Source organism: Chenopodium album, chromosome 24, assembly GCF_948465745.1.
Source record: "Chenopodium album chromosome 24, dcCheAlbu1.1, whole genome shotgun sequence".
Classification (NCBI taxonomy): domain Eukaryota; kingdom Viridiplantae; phylum Streptophyta; class Magnoliopsida; order Caryophyllales; family Amaranthaceae; genus Chenopodium; species Chenopodium album.
This window is the reverse complement of record NC_137857.1, coordinates 8,046,317-8,066,279: the sequence shown is the minus strand read 5'-3', so window position 1 is coordinate 8,066,279 and position 19,963 is coordinate 8,046,317. Positions and strand designations below refer to the sequence as shown.

At 32.8% G+C, this 19,963-nt stretch overlaps 3 protein-coding genes across 3 annotated transcripts; all 3 read right to left on the bottom strand.

The window, feature by feature from the left end:
- Positions 1 to 397: 397 nt before the first annotated feature.
- LOC145611601 (auxin-binding protein ABP19a-like) lies at positions 398 to 1,217 on the bottom strand. Its single transcript, XM_081666944.1, has one exon. It carries the CDS (start codon positions 1,198 to 1,200, stop codon positions 574 to 576), a length of 627 nt encoding a protein of 208 aa, XP_081523070.1. The 5' UTR covers positions 1,201 to 1,217; the 3' UTR covers positions 398 to 573.
- Positions 1,218 to 9,381: 8,164 nt separating this feature from the next.
- On the bottom strand, positions 9,382 to 13,314 carry LOC145610496 (uncharacterized). Its single transcript, XM_081665823.1, has 7 exons — positions 11,911 to 13,314; positions 11,581 to 11,826; positions 11,336 to 11,340; positions 10,833 to 11,207; positions 10,550 to 10,772; positions 9,684 to 10,263; positions 9,382 to 9,611 (listed from the first exon to the last, which is right to left on the bottom strand). The coding sequence occupies exons 1-7, from the start codon at positions 13,312 to 13,314 to the stop codon at positions 9,382 to 9,384; spliced, it is 3,063 nt and encodes a 1,020-aa protein (XP_081521949.1).
- A 4,597-nt stretch (positions 13,315 to 17,911) lies between these two features.
- On the bottom strand, positions 17,912 to 18,568 carry LOC145612298 (germin-like protein subfamily 3 member 3). The gene has a single exon (XM_081667667.1). The coding sequence runs from the start codon at positions 18,536 to 18,538 to the stop codon at positions 17,912 to 17,914; it is 627 nt and encodes a 208-aa protein (XP_081523793.1). The 5' UTR covers positions 18,539 to 18,568.
- Positions 18,569 to 19,963: the final 1,395 nt, after the last annotated feature.

Genomic DNA, 19,963 nt, shown 5'->3' with positions numbered 1-19,963 from the left:
TTCATAATCTCCATATAAAAAAATAGTAAATTACTGTCGAGCTGAGTATAATTTCATGCTTTTGCCAAATTTTTAAAATCGATTCTACATTCAATTCTACCTCTTAGCCTGTTCCGATTTAAAGTAGAATCATGATTATGATAACATTAATTGTTATGCACGTCTATGCAATTATATTACTTGGATAAATAAAACTTCATGCACTTGGTCCCTCTTCACTTGCATCTTTAAGGATAGCTCTCCTTTTTCCTAGAGCAAAGCCATGCATTCATTTTACGCAATAGTTAAAACAACGAACCTAGCCTTAGCACATGAAGGGTAGACTCAGATTCATGTAAATATCAAGAAGGGAGTATAAAGAAAAGATAAATATACAGTATGTTTATTAATCTTGAGAATGTAAGAAGTATACATTATAAAAATTTTACAATTACTTTGTAGTTACGAAACATGTAAAGAGGGTTATATGTATATACCCTTTATTATCACAGATTTATAAAAAATTGTGTTAGACATTGAAATAAATCGGGAGCTAATAATTATTAAGAGCACATGAGTAGGTAAAGATGGATATCAAGCTGTGCCAAAGATTCGTTTCATCCGCATAACTTCCTTACGACTCAAGAGTGTAATTTCCTGGGCAATGTTAGCAGGTAAATTGCCAGCAAATAAGGAGGTAGGAGTGAGTTGTAGCGCTGGGTTTGCACCATTCAAACTAACATACGCGGTAGCTGGAGTTTTACCAACGTTGATTTGGAAGTGAAGCATGGCTTGAGGAAACACCATGACATCACCGACTTCTAATCTTTTATAGTATGCGGTGTTGTTGGTATCAATAAACCCTGCAATGATTGAACCTTTTACCAAAATAAGAACTTCTGACGTACGATGGGAGTGTACTGGGATCACTCCTCCTACAGCGAAGTCTAACCTGGCCATAGATATACCTAAACCATTAAAGGCTGGGAACACATCTGAGAATGCTAATGTCACATTGTTCCCAAAAACATTATTAGGAGTTTTTTCACCACGGAAACCCGTGTAAACAAAATCATCAGTTGTGACTTTAGCAGGATCTTTGCAAGCATATCCTTCAGGTCCTCTGGGAAGACTAAGGTCTCCGACACAAAAGTCGAGCTCTATAGCATGTGAGAGAGAGGATAGGAGACAAAAGATGAAGAAAAACGAAAGATTTTTCATTATGTTAGAAGCTAGAAATAGGTTGTACAAATGATGGATAAAATGAGAGAAGTAGTAAAGAAGTAGGTGTTTGTAATGGAGATGGTTTGATTGTATTTTCTTTGCGGCAATTGACACCCTTTATATAGTATTGGCTGAGCATGCAAGTTTACGAGACAGTTAACCGGTTTACGCGGCTTAGAAGAAGAATAATAAATGATGTATGCGATAATGTTAAGAGAAATTTGACTATTTGAGAAATCCACTTGTTTAACCAATTCAATTATTTTAAGCATCATTTTATTGACTCAAAGTTATTTATCAATTATCTATTTTTTTTTTCGTTGACTCAAAGTTATTTATCAATAATATCAATTTTTTATCAAAATTTCCTCCAATTACAATAATATTTGTGCAAATTTAACTTTCTCATGTAAATTTTGTTTTTCAATGTACTTTTATTACTTTATCTCTCTAATATTTTACATACTCAATGTAAATTTATCTTTTCAATGTAATTGTACAACTTTTATTTAAGTTTTTTAATTTTCGTGATTTTTTCCCATTAGGGTTTATCATTTGGGGACGGAGGGAGTATATATATAGAACTTACCTTAATACAAATAAAACATGTATATACTTTATTGATAAATACACTCTTTAAATGATTGAAAATCATAAAGGGAAGGATATATAACTTAATTGGTTAGAGCTTCCCTCCCGTCTCGTGGGATTTTAAAGACCGATTATCATCACTTGTCCTTGTGATTTCTTTAAACACCAAAAAAAAAACATCATAATCAAACCTCAATTATTGAACATATATAATTCCGTAAATTGGTATGCAATAAAAAATAATTTAGTTTGTTTCTTACTTGCTACAAGTTTTCCTTCCTTTATCTTTAATTTCTATTAAAATTTGCAATACAGTGTATACAAAATCTTTATTTTATGTTTTATTTTTTTTATTTATAGAATTGATTTTATTGATTCATATATGTTGAATGTATTGTACACAATGACTTGGTCAATTCGTGTATCTAAGTTCTGGCAAATATAAAGAATTGAAGATAATTCCATATTCCAATTTCTAGAGTGAAGGAAGAATAACATGAATTTCCATTTGCTAACTACATTACGTATGACTTTAAAATGACAATTTGAACAGCGAAAGCATCTAAATCTATATCTATATCTATACTTATCTATTAAAAAGCGTTCCTAAAACCATTTATGTGCCACGTGGCACCCTCGCCATGTCATCTTCCAACTATGAGCATATTCTAATAAAAATGTCTATCATGAGATTCGAACTCATAACCACAAAAATATGCAATAGGCGTTTTACCATATCATCCATATATCAATCATGCTTTTATATTCAACTCATAAATATATACCTACTAGGTTAGGTCCCTGTCATGCACGGTAACTTTTAGTAATTGTTTTATATTAACAGTACGTTTAATTATACAATATAAATTTGTCTAAAATATTATGATGAGTTTATGAAAGAGTATGTATGTTAGCCAATATATTTTTTAATTTCTTTTTTGCTCATTTTTAACCCTAAAAATAAGAAGGAAAAATCTATTAAATAAGCAAAAAAATTACCTTGGGTACACCTATACACCTACCTCTATCACCCGGGTATATATAAAAGGTGATCGATGATTGGGGCATTTGAAACTATGCATTTGTTTATGTGCATATTTTTTTTCATATATATATTTTATTTCACTAAAGAATTGCATTAGTATAATTTTTGTAGCGTTGGACATTACACCATGTATGTTTTAAATTATGAGAAGAATGTGATTTTTTTTTTATTTTTTTTGTTTCTTAAATTTATGGTAGTTATTTTTTTTTAATTTTTTTGTGGAAGAATACCTCAAATCTTTCATTTTTATAAGATTTGTTTCCATAATAATTTTTCTAAAAAAAAAAAAACTAAGGACACACCAGAACATGACACGTGTCATTGTTGGTGTGTCTTTTAGTATATAGTTATTGATGATATAAATTGGATGGAGATTTTTATATTTAATAACTACAATTCTTTTTTTTTAAAAAAAAGATCCCATTATTTGCTAATTATGCTAATCGAGGCAATACATACAAGCAAGAAAAAATAACTATTGTTATAAATTAAGTTTAGTTATTTAATTATTTTGACAATAATTATGTCTTTATTTTCATTATAATATAAATTATAAACAAAGAACATGTTTTTATAATTTTTTTTGACGGGGACACATTTGTATAATTAATCAATAGTTGCTCCATAAATAATTTATTCAAATGTTTAATGAAAAAGTATTATAAATTATAAACAAATAATAAATAAATGAATAATAAATAATGAACCTATCTATTCAATTACAAGTGTTTTTTTAAAAAAAAATCCTAGACCTGGGCCACACACTAGTTATGGATTACTTTCAAGAAATTATAAGTTTCTTAAACTCAAAATATTAATAGTATTTAATTTCAATTATTGATGTTCACAATAAGATTTGGATTTTCTTTTAGTTACCTATTATTGTGAGTGTTTAATTATCTTAAAGCTTGCCTCCTCAAGTATTTTTGATCTCTCTCTTTTACGGTTTTTCGGCTATCGTTAGGCCGAAAATAATCTAAATTTTTCGGAAATTAGATTCTTTTTAATCCTTATTCTTTAATTCAATTTAGTTTTATTTAGTTTTATTTTTTTTTCTTGCTTTGTTCTATCCTTCTATGAGAGTCTTCTTTCCAATTTCTTGGAAATTTGATTCTAACCTATGGATGAGATTTATATTTTTAGGGTTTCCATTAATTAATTGGAAAGGGATTCACATAGGCCAAGTCAGATTTAAGTATTGTCATCAACTCTATAATCAAAACATCAATATAGAATGTGAAATTCTAGCTAGCTCGCTCTACTTGAGAAGATAGAAAGACATCGAAATCAATGCTCACATCAAGCTGAATCGTTGGAGTATGAATTATGTCAAAATTGCAAAAGAGTTATGATTTTGACTGTAAGAGTTATGTTCTTTTCTCTAAATTTGTGATTAATAGAGGTATATTATGATTGTAGATGTCGTATGACTAATTATTAGTATAATTATTCTTCCCGTAAAAAAATTTTAAAAAAAAAACTATCTACTTATTTATAGAGGTTTCATTTATTCTGTTTTCTTATTTTCGTGCTAATATTTACTGTAAATATGGGTATGGGTCACATCTGTCATTAGGAGATTCAAAAGTCTAGGAAATTTCATACCAAAAGCATGTAGTAACAAAATGATTGTGGGTCTCACTCTAATACAATGTTAAATATGGGTTTGTATCGCACCGTCACTAAGAGAGAGCCCACTTTACAAGTTCAAGACTCAAACATCATTATCAATAACTCTCCTCCTCCTTGTTCGGATTGCCCAGGCCTATTTCATATTGTCTTGAAATTTAACATAATCCTTCATCTGTTCATCATGAGCTAATTATTTCGTCCCTTCTTGTTGCTGCTCGAATTCAAGACTCAAACATCATTATCAATAATAATAAAAAAAAAAAAAATTAAAGGCCTCTAGGTAGGTAAGTTTGACAATATTGTCTATTTTACCAGACCTAAGACACTTCTCAGGACCCTTTTTCTCCCCTTACCCAGGACACTTCCTAGGTGACCCAAGACACTTCTCAGGTACCTTTCACTCTCTGTGCACTCACAGTTACCACTCGAATTTTAGAGAATTCAAACTCATACACTTGTGTGAATTTAAGAGAATTCACGATCTCACCCCAAAACCAATTACAACTCAAAGACACACTCTAACACATAAATGGAAAGCTACACGTGAAACCCGAAATCAAAATGATAAAGCTTAAACCTTTGGCAAACTTACTCTTAAGCACTAAGTGGTTTTCACGCTTAAAACTCTCATTTTGCTAAGCTGAAATACTTCTATATTTATAGGAGTTCCTCAGCTTCTCAAACTAGGGTTTTTGCAAATAAGATAGATCAAACATAAATCTGATCTTATCTTCTTTAAAACCGAATCCAAACAGATTTAAATTCGTTTTTATGAAAACCAAATTTTATCAAATTCGTTTTTGTTAAAAGATAAGATTTTATAAAAAAAAAAGATAAAACCAAGTTAAACCGGATTTTATAAGATAAAATCAATTAAGTACTTTTTTTATAAAACTCATAATTATCTTTTACAAATTAGTTAGTTTGCCAAGCTTTATCTGATTTCTAATAAGTTTCATGCATAATTATTATTTATATGTTTACATCATCCTACGAAAACAAACTTATCTTTTACAAAACTATAAGTTATGAAGTCCATCTTCTTCGGTTAATATCTTGATCTTTGTGTTGATCCTTGATTGTTGAGGCTTGCCCCAGCATTACACCAGAACCAGGTCGTTACAACCCGTTTGAAGTTCCTGTTGAGAAACTTTGGGAAGTTCCATTGCTGGAACTCTTCTTCTGTTCTTTACTTGTCCTCATGGGTCTTCTAAAGTTCCTTTGTTCCAGTTCCTACTTCAGCCCTCTACGCTTACTGAACCTGCCAACATCACAACACTAGAAAATCCTTATTAAAAGGAAGTTTGCTCAATTCTTAGTATCATCATCAAAACCTCATAAGGGTCAACAATTTCCCCCTTTTTGATGATGACAAACTGAGCAAACTTCTGAGGATGATAAGTAAAGAAACAGAAGGTTATTTTTCATTTTTCAATTTTTTTTTCTCATATAAGCAAAGCAAAGAAACAAAACAGAACATAAATAACAGAATGAAAAGAATAAAAAAACAAACAGAAAAGAAAGAAAATTTTTAGAGAAGAGAAACCTTTGTTACTTACTCAACTGGAACTAGAACAACTTCAGCTTTCAAGTTTGCTCCTGCTTTTCCCCCTTTTGGCATCATCAAAAACTTGACTTTTCAAAGTTTTATTCATCTACTCACAGCCCCACAGGCAATTCATCGAATGTGGGAAGCTGGAAGCAGCGCTGGCTAGCTCTCTTAAGCTAGTACTTTAACACAAATTTTCCTGTTTATTCTCAACAATGCAAGCAAGTATAGACAAAGTTCCATAATATTTAATAAAACCAACCATCCAGAGTACTTAAAAATATTACAGACCAAGTTCCAAAATATTCAAAAGCAAATAAAGTTCAAAAACATCCAATTAAAAATAGATCATTGTTCCAAAAACCAACAGAAAATATGAAATTAGGGGATGGCTAGGGTAGGCTGCATAGGTGATCAAGCATCAAGCGCTTGTAAAATTCTCTCAAGATCAGCTTTGTTGTCTTCTTGAGCTTTCTTCATTTTCGCTTCAAGGCTTGAGATGGCTTTGTGGAATTCCTTGGCCTGAGCAGCGTCAGTCCTCTCCATAGCCTTCACCTTCCCTGTCTAGTCACGGAGCTGCCCTTCAACCTGCATGAGTCTGTTAGACAAGTCAGCTACCAACTCATCAGCTCCTCCATCACCTTCACTCAACTCTAGGGGATCAGCAGCACTGGTCTTAGCCTGAGTTCCAACAGAGAGCCTTCTGCTCTTCCTGACAGGAACTCTCACCTGTGAGTCCTCTTCCTTCTCTTTCTTCTTTTGAGCAGCTTCATACCTCACACACCTCCCCCTCACTACAGCAAGACTCAACCCTCTCAGAGTGGTTTCATTAATCACATTTTCTCCTTTCTCCCTCATATGCCCATAGAAATCCCTCAATTGCACACCTAAATCTTCAAACACAGATTCAAGAATCGCAGCATATCCAACCTTTATCTCCTTTTCTATGCAGTGCTCTAAGTGTTGGATCATAATTGCTGGGAAATTAATTTTAATTCTCTTAGACATGCAAAAGATTAGGGCCATATCTAAGTAGCACAATTCATTTTTTTTTTAGTCCTCGGAACCAAGGACTTCTTTACCAAATTAAACAGCAATTTGTGCAACGGAGAGAGATCATTGTGATTCATCACGCTAACACCCTTTTTACCCCCTAAGTAATTTATGATTTCAGTTTTAGTGTGCCCTGCTACCTTAACTGTCACAGCCCCTTTCATGTAAGTATCAAACCCCTCACATGGAACTTGTAGAATAGACCCTAGTCTAGCAGCATCAAACTCAACATCCACACCATTAACTTTGCTATAACACACACCATCCTCAAATTCACATTCTTTACAGAATTCATCCATAGCCAACGGATACAAATAATTTTTAGCTTTAACAGCAAACATGAAATCCCAACCCTGGAACTTAAGCAGATCTAGAAATTCAAAATTCACCTTATTACACCATGCATCATCAATTCTATAGCCTACAACATACCTGTCAGCAAATTTTCCCAATGCCTTCTCATCTTCTTCCCCATCAGAATGTTCTTTCTCTTCCTCAGGTTCCTCGTCCCTCGCCATCATATCAATTTCAAGAATTTGATATTCGAGTGACTTGTCCGTCTTTTCGGCTTTCCTCTTCTTCCATAACCCGATTCGATCAAGAACGTTGGGTAAACTTCCAGTAGAGGAAGTTGCAGTGTCCTCAACGGCTTTTGGCTTGGTATTTTTTGGTTCTGAGGTGGTTTGAAGTAGCACAACAGGAATTTCTTGGCTGAGTGGTTGCGGGCTAGGTGATTTGGGAGGTGATTGCTCTTCTTGGTTCTTAGGGTTTTCTTCGGCCATGGTTGATTGAGGTTTAGCTGTAGAAATTTTGATGTGGTTTAGCTGTAGAAATTATGTGGTTGAGAGAGTTCTAGACTTTAATTTGATGTGACGGTAAGTTAATGGGGTTGGTTGGGTAGTATTTATAAGGGAGTAAATTTTTGAAGCGGTGTATTGAAGTGGAAGGGATTAGTTTAGGAACAATGAATTTTATCTTGTTTTTGAAAACTAATCTGGATGGAATTTTTACAAATCAAGAATTTATCTTTTCACACTATATTTATAATAAGATAATTCTAGAAGATAAATCTTCTCGAAAAGAAAAATTAATTTTTCAAAAATAAAATTCATGGAACAAGTCACATACAAGTCTACATTGCTTTGAATAATATGTACAGTTTTAAATAAGTGTTAATTGCACTAACCTCCAAGAATTTACCAACGGTGACATTCCCGTTATGTTTATCACACCAAATTTGTGATAGATGTTTTATTCTTCTAATTGATCTTGTTAATTGACAATGCCATATCTAGGAACTTCAGTTGCAATCAATTCAGCTTGATCATCCCAAGTTCCAGTCTCATGTTCTCAAAGCGTTCTCTGCTCAAAGGCTTAGTTAGAATATCAGCAATTTGATTATCAGTAGGACAAAATTCCAACTTAATATAGCCTTTTTCCACATTATCTTTTAAGAAGTGGTGTCTAATGTGGATGTGCTTAACCTTAGAGTGTTGCACTGGATCTTTAGATATACAGATAGCACTAGTATTATCACAATAAATTGGAACACATTCAAATTTTAAACCAAAATCACATATTTGTTGTTTTATCCACAACATTTGTGAACAACAAGCTGCAGCAGCTACATATTCAGCTTCTGCTGTGGACAAGGCAACTGTATTCTATTTCTTGGAACCCCAAGAAACTAAGCATGGTCTAAGAAATTGAGTCATACCTGATGTGCTCTTTCTATTCACTAAATCACCTGCATAGTCAGCATCTGTGTATCCAACTAAATCAATTGATTCATTCCTTGGATAGTAGAGACATAAATCATCAGTTCCTTTGAGGTACCTAAGTATCCTCTTAACTGTCTTGAGATGAGATTCCTTTGGATTTGCTTGGAACCTCGCACATAAGCCTACACTGAAAGATATATCAGGTCTACTAGCAGTTAGATATAATAAGGAACCTATCATACTTCTATACATCTTCTGATCTATGCAAGTTCCAGCTGTGTCTTCATCCAGTCTGGTGTTAGTTCCCATAGGTGTTCTTATAGTTTTGGAACTTTCCATCTTATATTTCTTTATGAGTTCCTTCACATACTTTTGTTGGTGAATCATTATTCCTTTCTCTGTTTGCTTAATTTGCAATCCAAGAAAGAAGTTTAGCTCACCCATCATGCTCATCTCGAACTCACCACTCATAAGGTCAGCAAAATACTTCACCAAAGATTCGTTAGTTGCACCAAAAATAATGTCATCTACATATATTTGCACAACTAAAATGTCAGTTCCTTTAGATTTCAAGAACAAAGTTTTGTCTAATTACCTCTTTTAAAATCATTATCTAACAGGAACTTGGACAACCTCTCATACCATGCCCTTGGTGCTTGTTTCATCCCATAGAGAGCTTTATCAAGTTTATAGACATGATTTGAGAAATCTGAATCTTCAAATCCAGGAGGTTGTTCCACATAGATGTCCTCTTTTAATAGACCATTTAAAAATGCACATTTGACATCCATCTGAAACAACTTAATCTCCATAAAAGCTGCAAAAGCAATAAGAATGCGTATAGCTTCTAACCTGGCAACTGGAGCAAATGTCTCATCAAAGTCTATGCCTTCTTGTTGATTGTACCCCTTGACAACCAGCCTAGCCTTGTTTCTTACTATGATTCCATGTTCATCAAGCTTGTTTCTGAACACCCACTTTAGACCTATGACTTTCTGGTGTTCCGGTCTAGGAACTAGGTGCCAAACTTTGTTTCTCTCGAATTCTCCTAGTTCAGCTTGCATGGCTATGATCCAATCAGCATCTTGTAAGGCTTCATCACAGTTCTTTGGTTCCAACGTAGATAGGAACGAGAAAAATGCACAGAAGTTCCTTAGCTGTGACCTGGTCTGAGTTCCTTTGGTTATGTCACTCATAATCACGTCCACTGGATGAGACTTTTGATGTTTCCAACGTTTAGGGGTAAAGTCTTTGATTGGATACAACTTTTCAGGTTCAACATCATTGTTTCCTGTCTCTTGATTCAGTGGTTCCTGATTCTCAGGTTCTGGATTCTCAGGCTCAGGATGTTCCTCTTGTGGAACTTCTGTTTCAGTTGCAGTTTGCTTTTCAGCTACTGGATTCTTGTTTTGCTGCTTCATGGATATTGTTGATTCCTCATCAGGGTCATGTCTTCTTACTAACCCTATCTCGAAATCATCATCATCTATTTGAGGCATATCCTAAGAATACAGCCTCATCACTTCTTTCATCAAACTTTCCCAAGTTTCACTTTCCATTATTGTGTACAAAGCACCTGCAACCAAAAGATCTAAAATAGGAAATATTTGGTTTTCTTCCTTTAATTAGTTCATAAGGTGTTTTGTTGGTTATTGCTCTAATAATAGAAACTCTGTTCAATATGTAACACGCTGTGTTTACTGCTTCTGCCCAGAAGTTCCTAGGCAGTCCACTGGAAATCAGCATAGTTCTTGCCATGTCTTCCAAGCTTCTGTTTTTTCGTTCAACTACTCCATTTTGTTGTGGAGTCCTGGGAGCAGAGAAGTTGTGGTCCATCCCATGTTCATCACAGAACTCATCAAATTTTGAGTTTTCGAACTCAGTTCCATGATCTGACCTTAGGTGAAACAGTTGATGACCTGTTCTTCTCTGTTCTTTCTTCACAAAAGCAAAAAAGTGATCAAACATATCATCCTTGCTTACAAGAAAGAAAACCCAGGTATATCTGGAAAAATCATCTACAATAACCATCACATACCTTTTTCCACTTCTGCTTTGTATCCTCATAGGACCACACAAATCCATATGGATAAGTTCCAATGGTTTTGTGGTGCTTACCATATTCTTAGATTTGAAAGATATTCGTGTCTGCTTACCTCTAACACATGCACTGCAGACTTTATCTTTTAGGAACTTGATGGTTGGAAGTCCTTCCACAAGTTCTTTTGATCTAAGTTTATCAAGCAAAGAAAAACTAGCATGGCCAAATCGTTTGTGCCATAATAAGGGATCATTCTCAATGACACTAAGACAAGTCAAACTACTACTTGAAACTTCATTGAGATCCACAATATATGTGTTCCCTTTTCTGGTTCCTTCAAGAATAACATTGTTAGTGTCATTGTTAATGATTCTACAAAGATTAGAAGTAAAGCTAACTGAGTTACCTTTATCACAAAATTGAGAAATACTTAACAAGTTGTGTTTAAGACCCTCGACTAAAAAGACATTTTCAATAGCATTGGAACTTGACCTTCCTACTTTACCTATAGCAATGATTTAACCTTTCTTATTATCACCAAAGGTCACAGTTCTACCATAGTAGGCATCCAGTGAGAGAAATTTAGATTTGTCTCCAGTCATGTGCTTAGAACAACCACTGTCGAGGTACCAAGTGTTGTTCCCCCTCACTGGAACCTGCATGAAAACTAAGCGTTAGTTTTTGGAACCCAGGTTTCCTTGGGTTCCACTGTTTTGGAAGAAGATTCAGATTTCTTCAACCATACCTGTTCAGCATGCTCAATATTCTTAAGAGTATCTTTATTTCTTTTAGGACATGCAGCTTTAAGATGTCCTGTACTACCACAATAGTAACATAGTTTTTGACTAGGTAGATCCACATACTTCTTGTTTCTCCTAGACTTCTTCTTATAACCTAGTCCTTCTTTATTCTTGTTATGGATATTAGTTATCCAAGATGGAATTCCATTATTAAGCACTTCTTTGCCTTTCCTGGCTCTGGCAAGTTCCTCCTCCAAGGTTTGATTTTTTATTTTAACTTCTTCAAAATCAGATTTTAATTTCTCAAAATTTGGAAGTTGGCTTGCAATAGGAACTTCAGAGTCAGGGGTGTCAATTCCAAGTTTCAGTTGAGCTAACTCTACATTCAACAGAATATTATCATGTTTCAGTTTTTCAACTTGTTCTTTTAGAAGGACATTTTTATCATATAAGTCAAAGAATCTAGTTTGTATGTCAGTTTTCATATTATCTACCCATTCACTATGTTCTTTGTAAATATTTAAAGCTTTATCAGTTTGGAACTTCGACCTGTTTAGTTCTTTACAATCATCTTGAAGTTCCAGAATAATGTCCATAAGATTTCCTTTATTTAAATGTTTGAGTTGTCTATAGTCATACCATACCTCAGATTCAAGTTCCTTCAGACGAGCTTCTTCATCAGTTTTGGCCATTAAACATAGGTTGGTTGTTTCTTCTAAGGATTCTCTTTCTACTTCTTCTTCAGAATCAGAATTTCCCCATGCAGCCATCATGGCTTTTCTGACATCCTCCTTGGAGAACGATGGTTTGTAATACTTGTTTGGTTCTTTCCCCTTGTGCTTCGATTTTTCATCCTCCTTAGGTTGAGGACAGTCTCTGATGAGATGGTCCTTGGAACCACAACCGAAGCATTTGATCTCCCTGGAACTTGGCTGTCCTCTCCTGTTCTTCTCTCCTCTCTTTCCCAGCATCCTCCTGAACCTTCGTACCAGCATGGCTGTCTCCATGTCATCATCTTCAGATTCACTTGATTCGTAAGCCTTTAGAGCAAGGCTTTTGTTCTTAGAACTTTCAGTATTTGCTCCAAGATGAAGTTCATGAGTGAGCAGGGATCCATTAAGTTGTTCAAGGTTGAACTTGGTGAAATCCTTGGATTCCTGCAGAGTAGTGACCTTGGATCTCCACCTCTCATCTTGAGGAAGACTTCTAAGGACTTTCCTTACCTGTTCATCAATGGGTATGGACCTGCCTAATGATTCTAACTCATTGACAATGATAGTAAATCTAGTGAACATATCCTGAATGGATTCTTTGTGTAGCATTTCAAATCTTTCATATTTTGACATTAATAGATCTATTTTGGAACGTTTAACTTCATTCGTTCCTTCATGTGTTACTTGTAGTAAATCCCAAATCTGCTTTGCAGACTTACAACCCATGATCCTATTGTGCTCATGAGGTCCTAGTCCACAATGCAAGATTTTCACAGCTTGAGCATTTAACTCAAATTTTTCATAATCTTCTTTATCAAATTCAGCTAGTGGTTTAGGGATTACCTCTTTGTTTGCATTGGTTTTTGTTACCTCGAAGTCACCGCTTTCAATGACTCTCCATACTTGGTAATTTTCAGCTTTGATGAATATCTCCATTCTATTCTTCCAGTATGAATAAAACTTGCCATTGAACATTGGTGGTCTTTGGGTGGAATACCCTTCTTCAAGTTTCTCGTGTGCATTCATTTCTTCAGGAACTTTACTCTACAAGGTTGCTTGTAATTTCGTGAGAACCTGCTCTGATACCAATTGTTAGTTTAGATGAACTACTATGAGAGGGGGGGTGAATAGTAGTAGGTTCCAATCGCGGAACTTAAGCGGAAATAAACAATAAAAACGTAAAGAAAACTTAAGCACACAGCAAGTTTACGAGGAAACCATCCAGTGCCTAACTGGAAGTAAAATCTCGGCCCTATTGGGACTTATAAACAAATTCCACTATAATAGGCAACTCTCCTAGTACAACCTATTACACAGACCTTTGCTTTGCAAGTTCCACCACGGACACTTGACTCTGTGATAGGACACTTCCTACCAGACCTAAGACACTTCTCAGGACCCTTTTTCTCCCCTTACCCAGGACACTTCCTAGGTGACCCAAGACACTTCTCAGGTACCTTTCACTCTCTGTGCACTCACAGTTACCACTCGAATTTTAGAGAATTCAAACTCATACACTTGTGTGAATTTAAGAGAATTCACGATCTCACCCCAAAACCAATTACAACTCAAAGACACACTCTAACACATAAATGGAAAGCTACACATGAAACCCGAAATCAAAATGATAAAGCTTAAACCTTTGGCAAACTTACTCTTAAGCACTAAGTGGTTTTCACGCTTAAAACTCTCATTTTGCTAAGCTGAAATACTTCTATATTTATAGGAGTTCCTCAGCTTCTCAAACTAGGGTTTTTTCAAATAAGATAGATCAAACATAAATCTGATCTTATCTTCTTTAAAACCGAATCCAAACAGATTTAAATTCGTTTTTATGAAAACCAAATTTTATCAAATTCGTTTTTGTTAAAAGATAAGATTTTATAAAAAAGATAAAACCAAGTTAAACCAGATTTTATAAGATAAAATCAATTAAGTACTTTTTTATAAAACTCAATTATAAAAATCAATTATAAAAGATTTTATAATTATCTTTTACGAATTAGTTAGTTTGCCAAGCTTTATCTGATTTCTAATAAGTTCCATGCATAATTATCATTTATATGTTTACATCATCCTACGAAAACAAACTTATCTTTTACACAACTATAAGTTATGAAGTCCATCTTCTTCGGTTAATATCTTGATCTTTGTGTTGATCCTTGATTGTTGAGGCTTGCCCCAGCATTACACCAAAACCAGGTCGTTACAACCCGTTTGAAGTTCCTGTTGAGAAACTTCGGGAAGTTCCATTGCTGGAACTCTTCTTCTGTTCTTTACTTGTCCTCATGGATCTTCTAAAGTTCCTTTGTTCCAGTTCCTACTTCAGCCCTCTACGCTTACTGAACCTGCCAACATCACAACACTAGAAAATCCTTATTAAAAGGAAGTTTGCTCAATTCTTAGTATCATCATCAAAACCTCATAAGGGTCAACATATAAACAATTTACCCTAATACATATAAACATTTATATACTTTATTGATAAATACACACTTTAAATGATTAAAATTAGAGAGTGAGGGGATATATAGCTTAATTGGTTAGAGTTTCCCTCCCGTCTCCTAGGATTTTAAAGCCCGATTGCCCTTGTGGTTTCTTTAAATATACACCAACAAAAAAAAAATGAAAATCAAATCTCAATTATTGAAGATATATAATTCCGTGAATTTAGTTTGTTTCTTACTTGCTAGTTGCTACAAGTTTTCCTTCCTTTATCTTTCTATTAAAATTTGCAATACAGTGTATACAAAAGTTTTTATTTTTATTTACAAAATTGATTTTTATTGATTCATACATGTTGAATGTATTATACACGATGACTTGGTCAATTCGTGTATCTAAGTTCTGGCAAATACGAAGATAATTCCATATTCCAATTCCTAGAGTGAAGGAAGAATAACTTGAATTTCCATTTGCTAACTACATTACGTATGACTTTAAAATGACAATTTGAGCAGCGAAAGAATTATAGATTACTTTCAAGATATTATAAGTTTCTTAAACTCAAAATGTTAATAATATTGAATTTCAATTATTGATGTTCACATTAAGATTTGGATTTCATTTTAGTTACCTACTAGATTAGTCCCGTGCGATGCACGGATTTCTTTAAAATATAGAGTATATATTTTATGTATTCTTACATATCAAAAAAATTATTGAGACATAATCATTAGTTGTAAATGCTAATATTATAAATTTAAATTTAAAGAAGAACAAACTGAATATGAAAATTTAAGCATATACATAAAAGTGAGTTTTTAATATACGATTTTAATTAAGCAAATAAAAAATGATTTTAAACTTGTAATATATAAAGGAAAATAAAAAAAATTTATACATCAAAGTATTTTGTTCGATGAAGCATAAGGGAAAAGATATATTAGATAACAATGGTTGATGATAGAAGAAAAACAAATAAATTAAAGAGTATAGCTTGATTAATTGAAAGGAGGAAAAATTAAATATGAAATTTGAAACCAAATATAATGACGTCAAATTTTTATTTAGGCGGGAAAATCTTTCTTATAAAGCTGCCACGTGGACAATATGATGTCAGCGGTTATTCCTTTACTTTATTTATAGATTATTATGAGTGTTTAGTTATCTTAAAGCTTAGCTCCTCAAGTCTCTTCGATCTCTTTCTTTTAGGGTTTTTCGGCTTTCGTTTAGGCCGAAAATAATCTAATTTTCGAAAATTAGATTATTTTTTTAATCCTTATTCTTTGATTCAATTTAGTTTTATTTATTTTATTTTTATTTTTTTTTGTTTTCTTGCTTTGTTCTATCCTTCTATGAGAGTCTTCTTTCCAATTTCTTGGAATTTTGATTCTAACATATGGATGAGATTTATATTTATAGGGTTTTTATTATTGGAAAGGTAATTTGGATTCACATAGGCCAGGCCAGATTTAGGTCTTGTCATCAACTCTATAATCAAACATCAGATGTGAAATTCTAGCTAGCTCGCTCTACTTGAGAAGATAAAAAAATATCAAAATCAATGCTCACATCAAGCTTTAATCGTTGGAGTATGAGCTATATCGAAATTGCAAAAGAGTTATGATTTTGACTGTAAGAGTTATGTTCTTTTCTCTAAATTTGTGGTTTATAGATGTATATTATCATTGTAGATGTTGTATGACTAATTATTAATGAAATTATTTTTCCCGTTTAAAAAACTTAATTATCTACTCATATATAGAGGTTTCGTTTATTCTATTTTCTTATTTTGGTGTGAATGTTTATTGTAAATATGGGTATGGGTCATATCTGTCATCAAGAGACAAAGTCTAGGAAATTTCATACCAAAAGCATGTAGTAACAAAATGATTGTGGGTCTCACTCTAATACAATGTTAAATATGGGTTTGTATCGCACCGTCACTAAGAGAGAGCCCACTTTACAAATTCAAGGAGATTCCATCATAAAACTATATTGCAAAAAGGATTAGACTCGGAACCTTTATATATATATATATATATATATATATATATATATATATATATATATATATATATATATATATATATATATATATATATATATATACAAGAAAAGGATCAACCTAGTTCCGATGAATATATAGCTTTCGACGACTAGCCGTCGTTTATACCCTTTAACGTGGTATAATGGAGCTCATGATGCCGCATCCACACTTCAAACTTAACAAGCCCTATATAAAAGAGCATGATAGAGTATATAAATCGATCTTGGGCTTCAATTCAATCATTAGTTAAGCTTTTAGATGAGGTAATCCTCATAGTTATATGTCTTTGATTTATTCTATGGTTAGTTTTTTTTTTTTTTGCTTTTTGTCTTTGTTTTTTTTATTTAATTTCTTTCTCTCTCTTCTTTTTTTTTTTTTTTTTTTTTTTTTAATTTCTTTCTCTTTTCTTTGGAGAAAGTTTGATTTCTTTATAAGCGAGAATAGTCTCTTATACGAATTAATTTGAACCCTAGATTACACATATTGATCCAATGAATTAAATGCCAACTCCAGCCTTAATCTTAATTATTATTATTATTATTATTATTATTATTATTTTAAAAGGACCTTCATTTAGGGAAAATTCAAGTTTATAAATTTGATAAACAAAATTTGTTTATCAAATGGCACAATTGTAAATAAATCAACAACTTTTTATTAAATATGGGTCCCACGGTTGTTGATATATTTACGAAAATGTCATGATGACTGTGCATTTATGTTGTTTTATTTACCGTTTTGCCATTTGATAAACAAATTTTGTTTATCAAATTGATAAACTGGAACTTCCTCATTTATTTATTACGTTTTCAAAAGTGAAAAGCCATTAATTAAACATCCAGCAAAGAAAGGGATGGGAACGAGTGTAAAAATAAAATTTTATACAAATTTTATTGATCATGTGAATATAAGAAGCATACAATCATGATTCAATAATTCATGAAATACAACAATTTAGTTAATAACGAAACATGTAATAGAGGGACATGCTACAAGTAATACAAGGCGCATATGTATACCCTTTATTTTATTCCCCAAAACTTTAAAAACAATTATGTTGGACACTTAAATTAAATAAACCGTGAGCTTAAAAATAAGTGTAAAGAATACAGGAGTAGCTTAAGACGATTACTAAGCTGTGCCGAACACTTGCTTCATCCGCATTACTTCCTTATGACTCAAGAGTGTGATTTTTTGGGCAATATCAGCAGGTAAATTTCCAGCAAATAAGGAGGTAGGAGTGAGTTGTAGTGCTGGATTTGCACCATTCAAACTAACAAATGCAGTAGCCGGAGTTTTACCAACGTTGATTTGGAAGTGAAGCATAGATTGTGGAAAAACCATGACATCACCAACCTCTAATCTTTTATAGTATGCGGTGTTGTTGGTATCAATAAATCCAGCAACAATTGAACCTTTTACCAAAAGAAGAACTTCTGACGTACGATGGGAGTGTACTGGGATTATTCCTCCTACTGCAAAGTCTAACCTTGCCATCGATATGCCTAAACCATTAAAGGCTGGGAACACATCCGAAAATGCTAATGTCACATTGTTGCCAAAAACATTGTTAGGAGTTTTTTTACCACGGAAACCCGTGTAAACAAAATCATCAGTTGTGACTTTTGCGGGATCTTTACAGGCATATCCTTTAGGTCCTCTAGGAAGACTAGGATCCCCAACACAAAAGTCGAGTTCTATGGCTTGTGAGACGGAGGCTAAGAGACAAAAGATAACGAAAATTGAAAGATTGTTCATTGTGTAAGCTAGAATTAGTCGTAAAATATGGTGGATAATGGATGTAAGTAAGAGATAGGTTTTTGTAATGTAGATGGGATGATTGTATATTCTTTGTGGCAAATGATACCCTTTATATAGAACTTTGCCAAGTTTGCATGCTTACGTGGCACAGTGGCAGCTCTCTTTCCAGAGTATTAAGAATTGTTCAGTCACTTGCTCGAGACGACGTCAATCGTTTACCGACTATGCGTAAATTATATTTTATTGAACTTATTTGTTTAATCAAAATCAATGATTTTTAAGTATGATTTTATTGACTCAAAGGTTGCATTTATTATATTCTATTGAATTTGTTTGTATAACTATTTTTCAGAGAATGTACAGCGTTGTTTTTTAATTAGAGGTTACTTAGAAATTAATACTTCAATGTTTCTTTTTTATTTTTTAAATTTACTTTGGCACTTAGCTGTTAGTAGGTTATTTTTTTTTTTTTGTTTTTTTTTTTTGAGAAAAGTTAGTTAATTAGTTACTTTACTTACTTACCTAAGCATAAATTATATTTGTACATTTTTGGCTTCTAATTTGGCTTTCCAGCTCTTCAAAAATAAATTTATTTTAATTATTTAATAATTGTTATTATTATTATTATTATTGTTATTATTATTATTATATCTCAAAAACAAAAGTCATACAACCTACAATAAATTAGTGGGAAACCGAGATACAATCTGGGCCCCCACTCCTCTAGCTATAGCAAAGCCTACCCTAGTGAAGATATGAGCTGCAGCACGAGCCCCAATGTCTTGCGCCGTCGAGAACCTCTGAATTATTATTATTATTATTATTATTATTATTATTATTATTATTATTATTATTATTATTATTATTATTATTATTATTATTTTTGGTATTTTAGGGATATTCAGCCCTACGATGTTGACTACATGCATAAGAGTATGAGACTAGACTTTTTTTTTTTTTCCCAATTCACATAGTTGTCAACTTGTCATACAATAAATATACCAGATCAAGAATTCAAGAGTATTCCCATTAGAAATTGGCTTATGCTCGATCTACACATAAGAAAGAATATCATGTCAAAAATAGTGTCCGTTGTCTGGTCTTATATTCAAGTTTTTTTTTTTTTTTTTTTTTTTTCTTTCTTTCTTTCTTTCTTTAAATTAGTTTATTTATTCATATATTTTGGTAACATTTTGATCCATTAACATGTGTCCCTCTTGAATTGTATGCCTAATCAGCTGTTTATCAAATCGAGATTCTACTATAATTTAATAGGGGCTTTAAGAAACGAATCGTAACATCTTATGATTTTACGAACATGCAAAAGCAAGACGTCAGACTCAAATTTAATTGAATGTGTTTAAATTATAAGTTAAAAACTTAATTATTGGTATAAAACACTTCATATTTGTTTACTCACTA

Excerpts from the sequence above, each read along its gene's own strand:
- LOC145611601 (XM_081666944.1), bottom strand. The coding sequence starts at position 1,200 with ATGAAAAATCTTTCGTTTTTCTTCATCTTTTGTCTCCTATCCTCTCTC.
- LOC145610496 (XM_081665823.1), bottom strand. The coding sequence starts at position 13,314 with ATGAATGCACACGAGAAACTTGAAGAAGGGTATTCCACCCAAAGACCA. Across the intron at positions 10,773-10,832 it reads CAAAGCAGAAGTGGAAAAAG|CAAGGATGATATGTTTGATC; the intron begins GTATGTGATGGT and ends CTTTCTTGTAAG. Across the intron at positions 9,612-9,683 it reads GGGGTACAATCAACAAGAAG|CTTTTATGGAGATTAAGTTG; the intron begins GCATAGACTTTG and ends TTGCTTTTGCAG.
- LOC145612298 (XM_081667667.1), bottom strand. The coding sequence starts at position 18,538 with ATGAACAATCTTTCAATTTTCGTTATCTTTTGTCTCTTAGCCTCCGTC.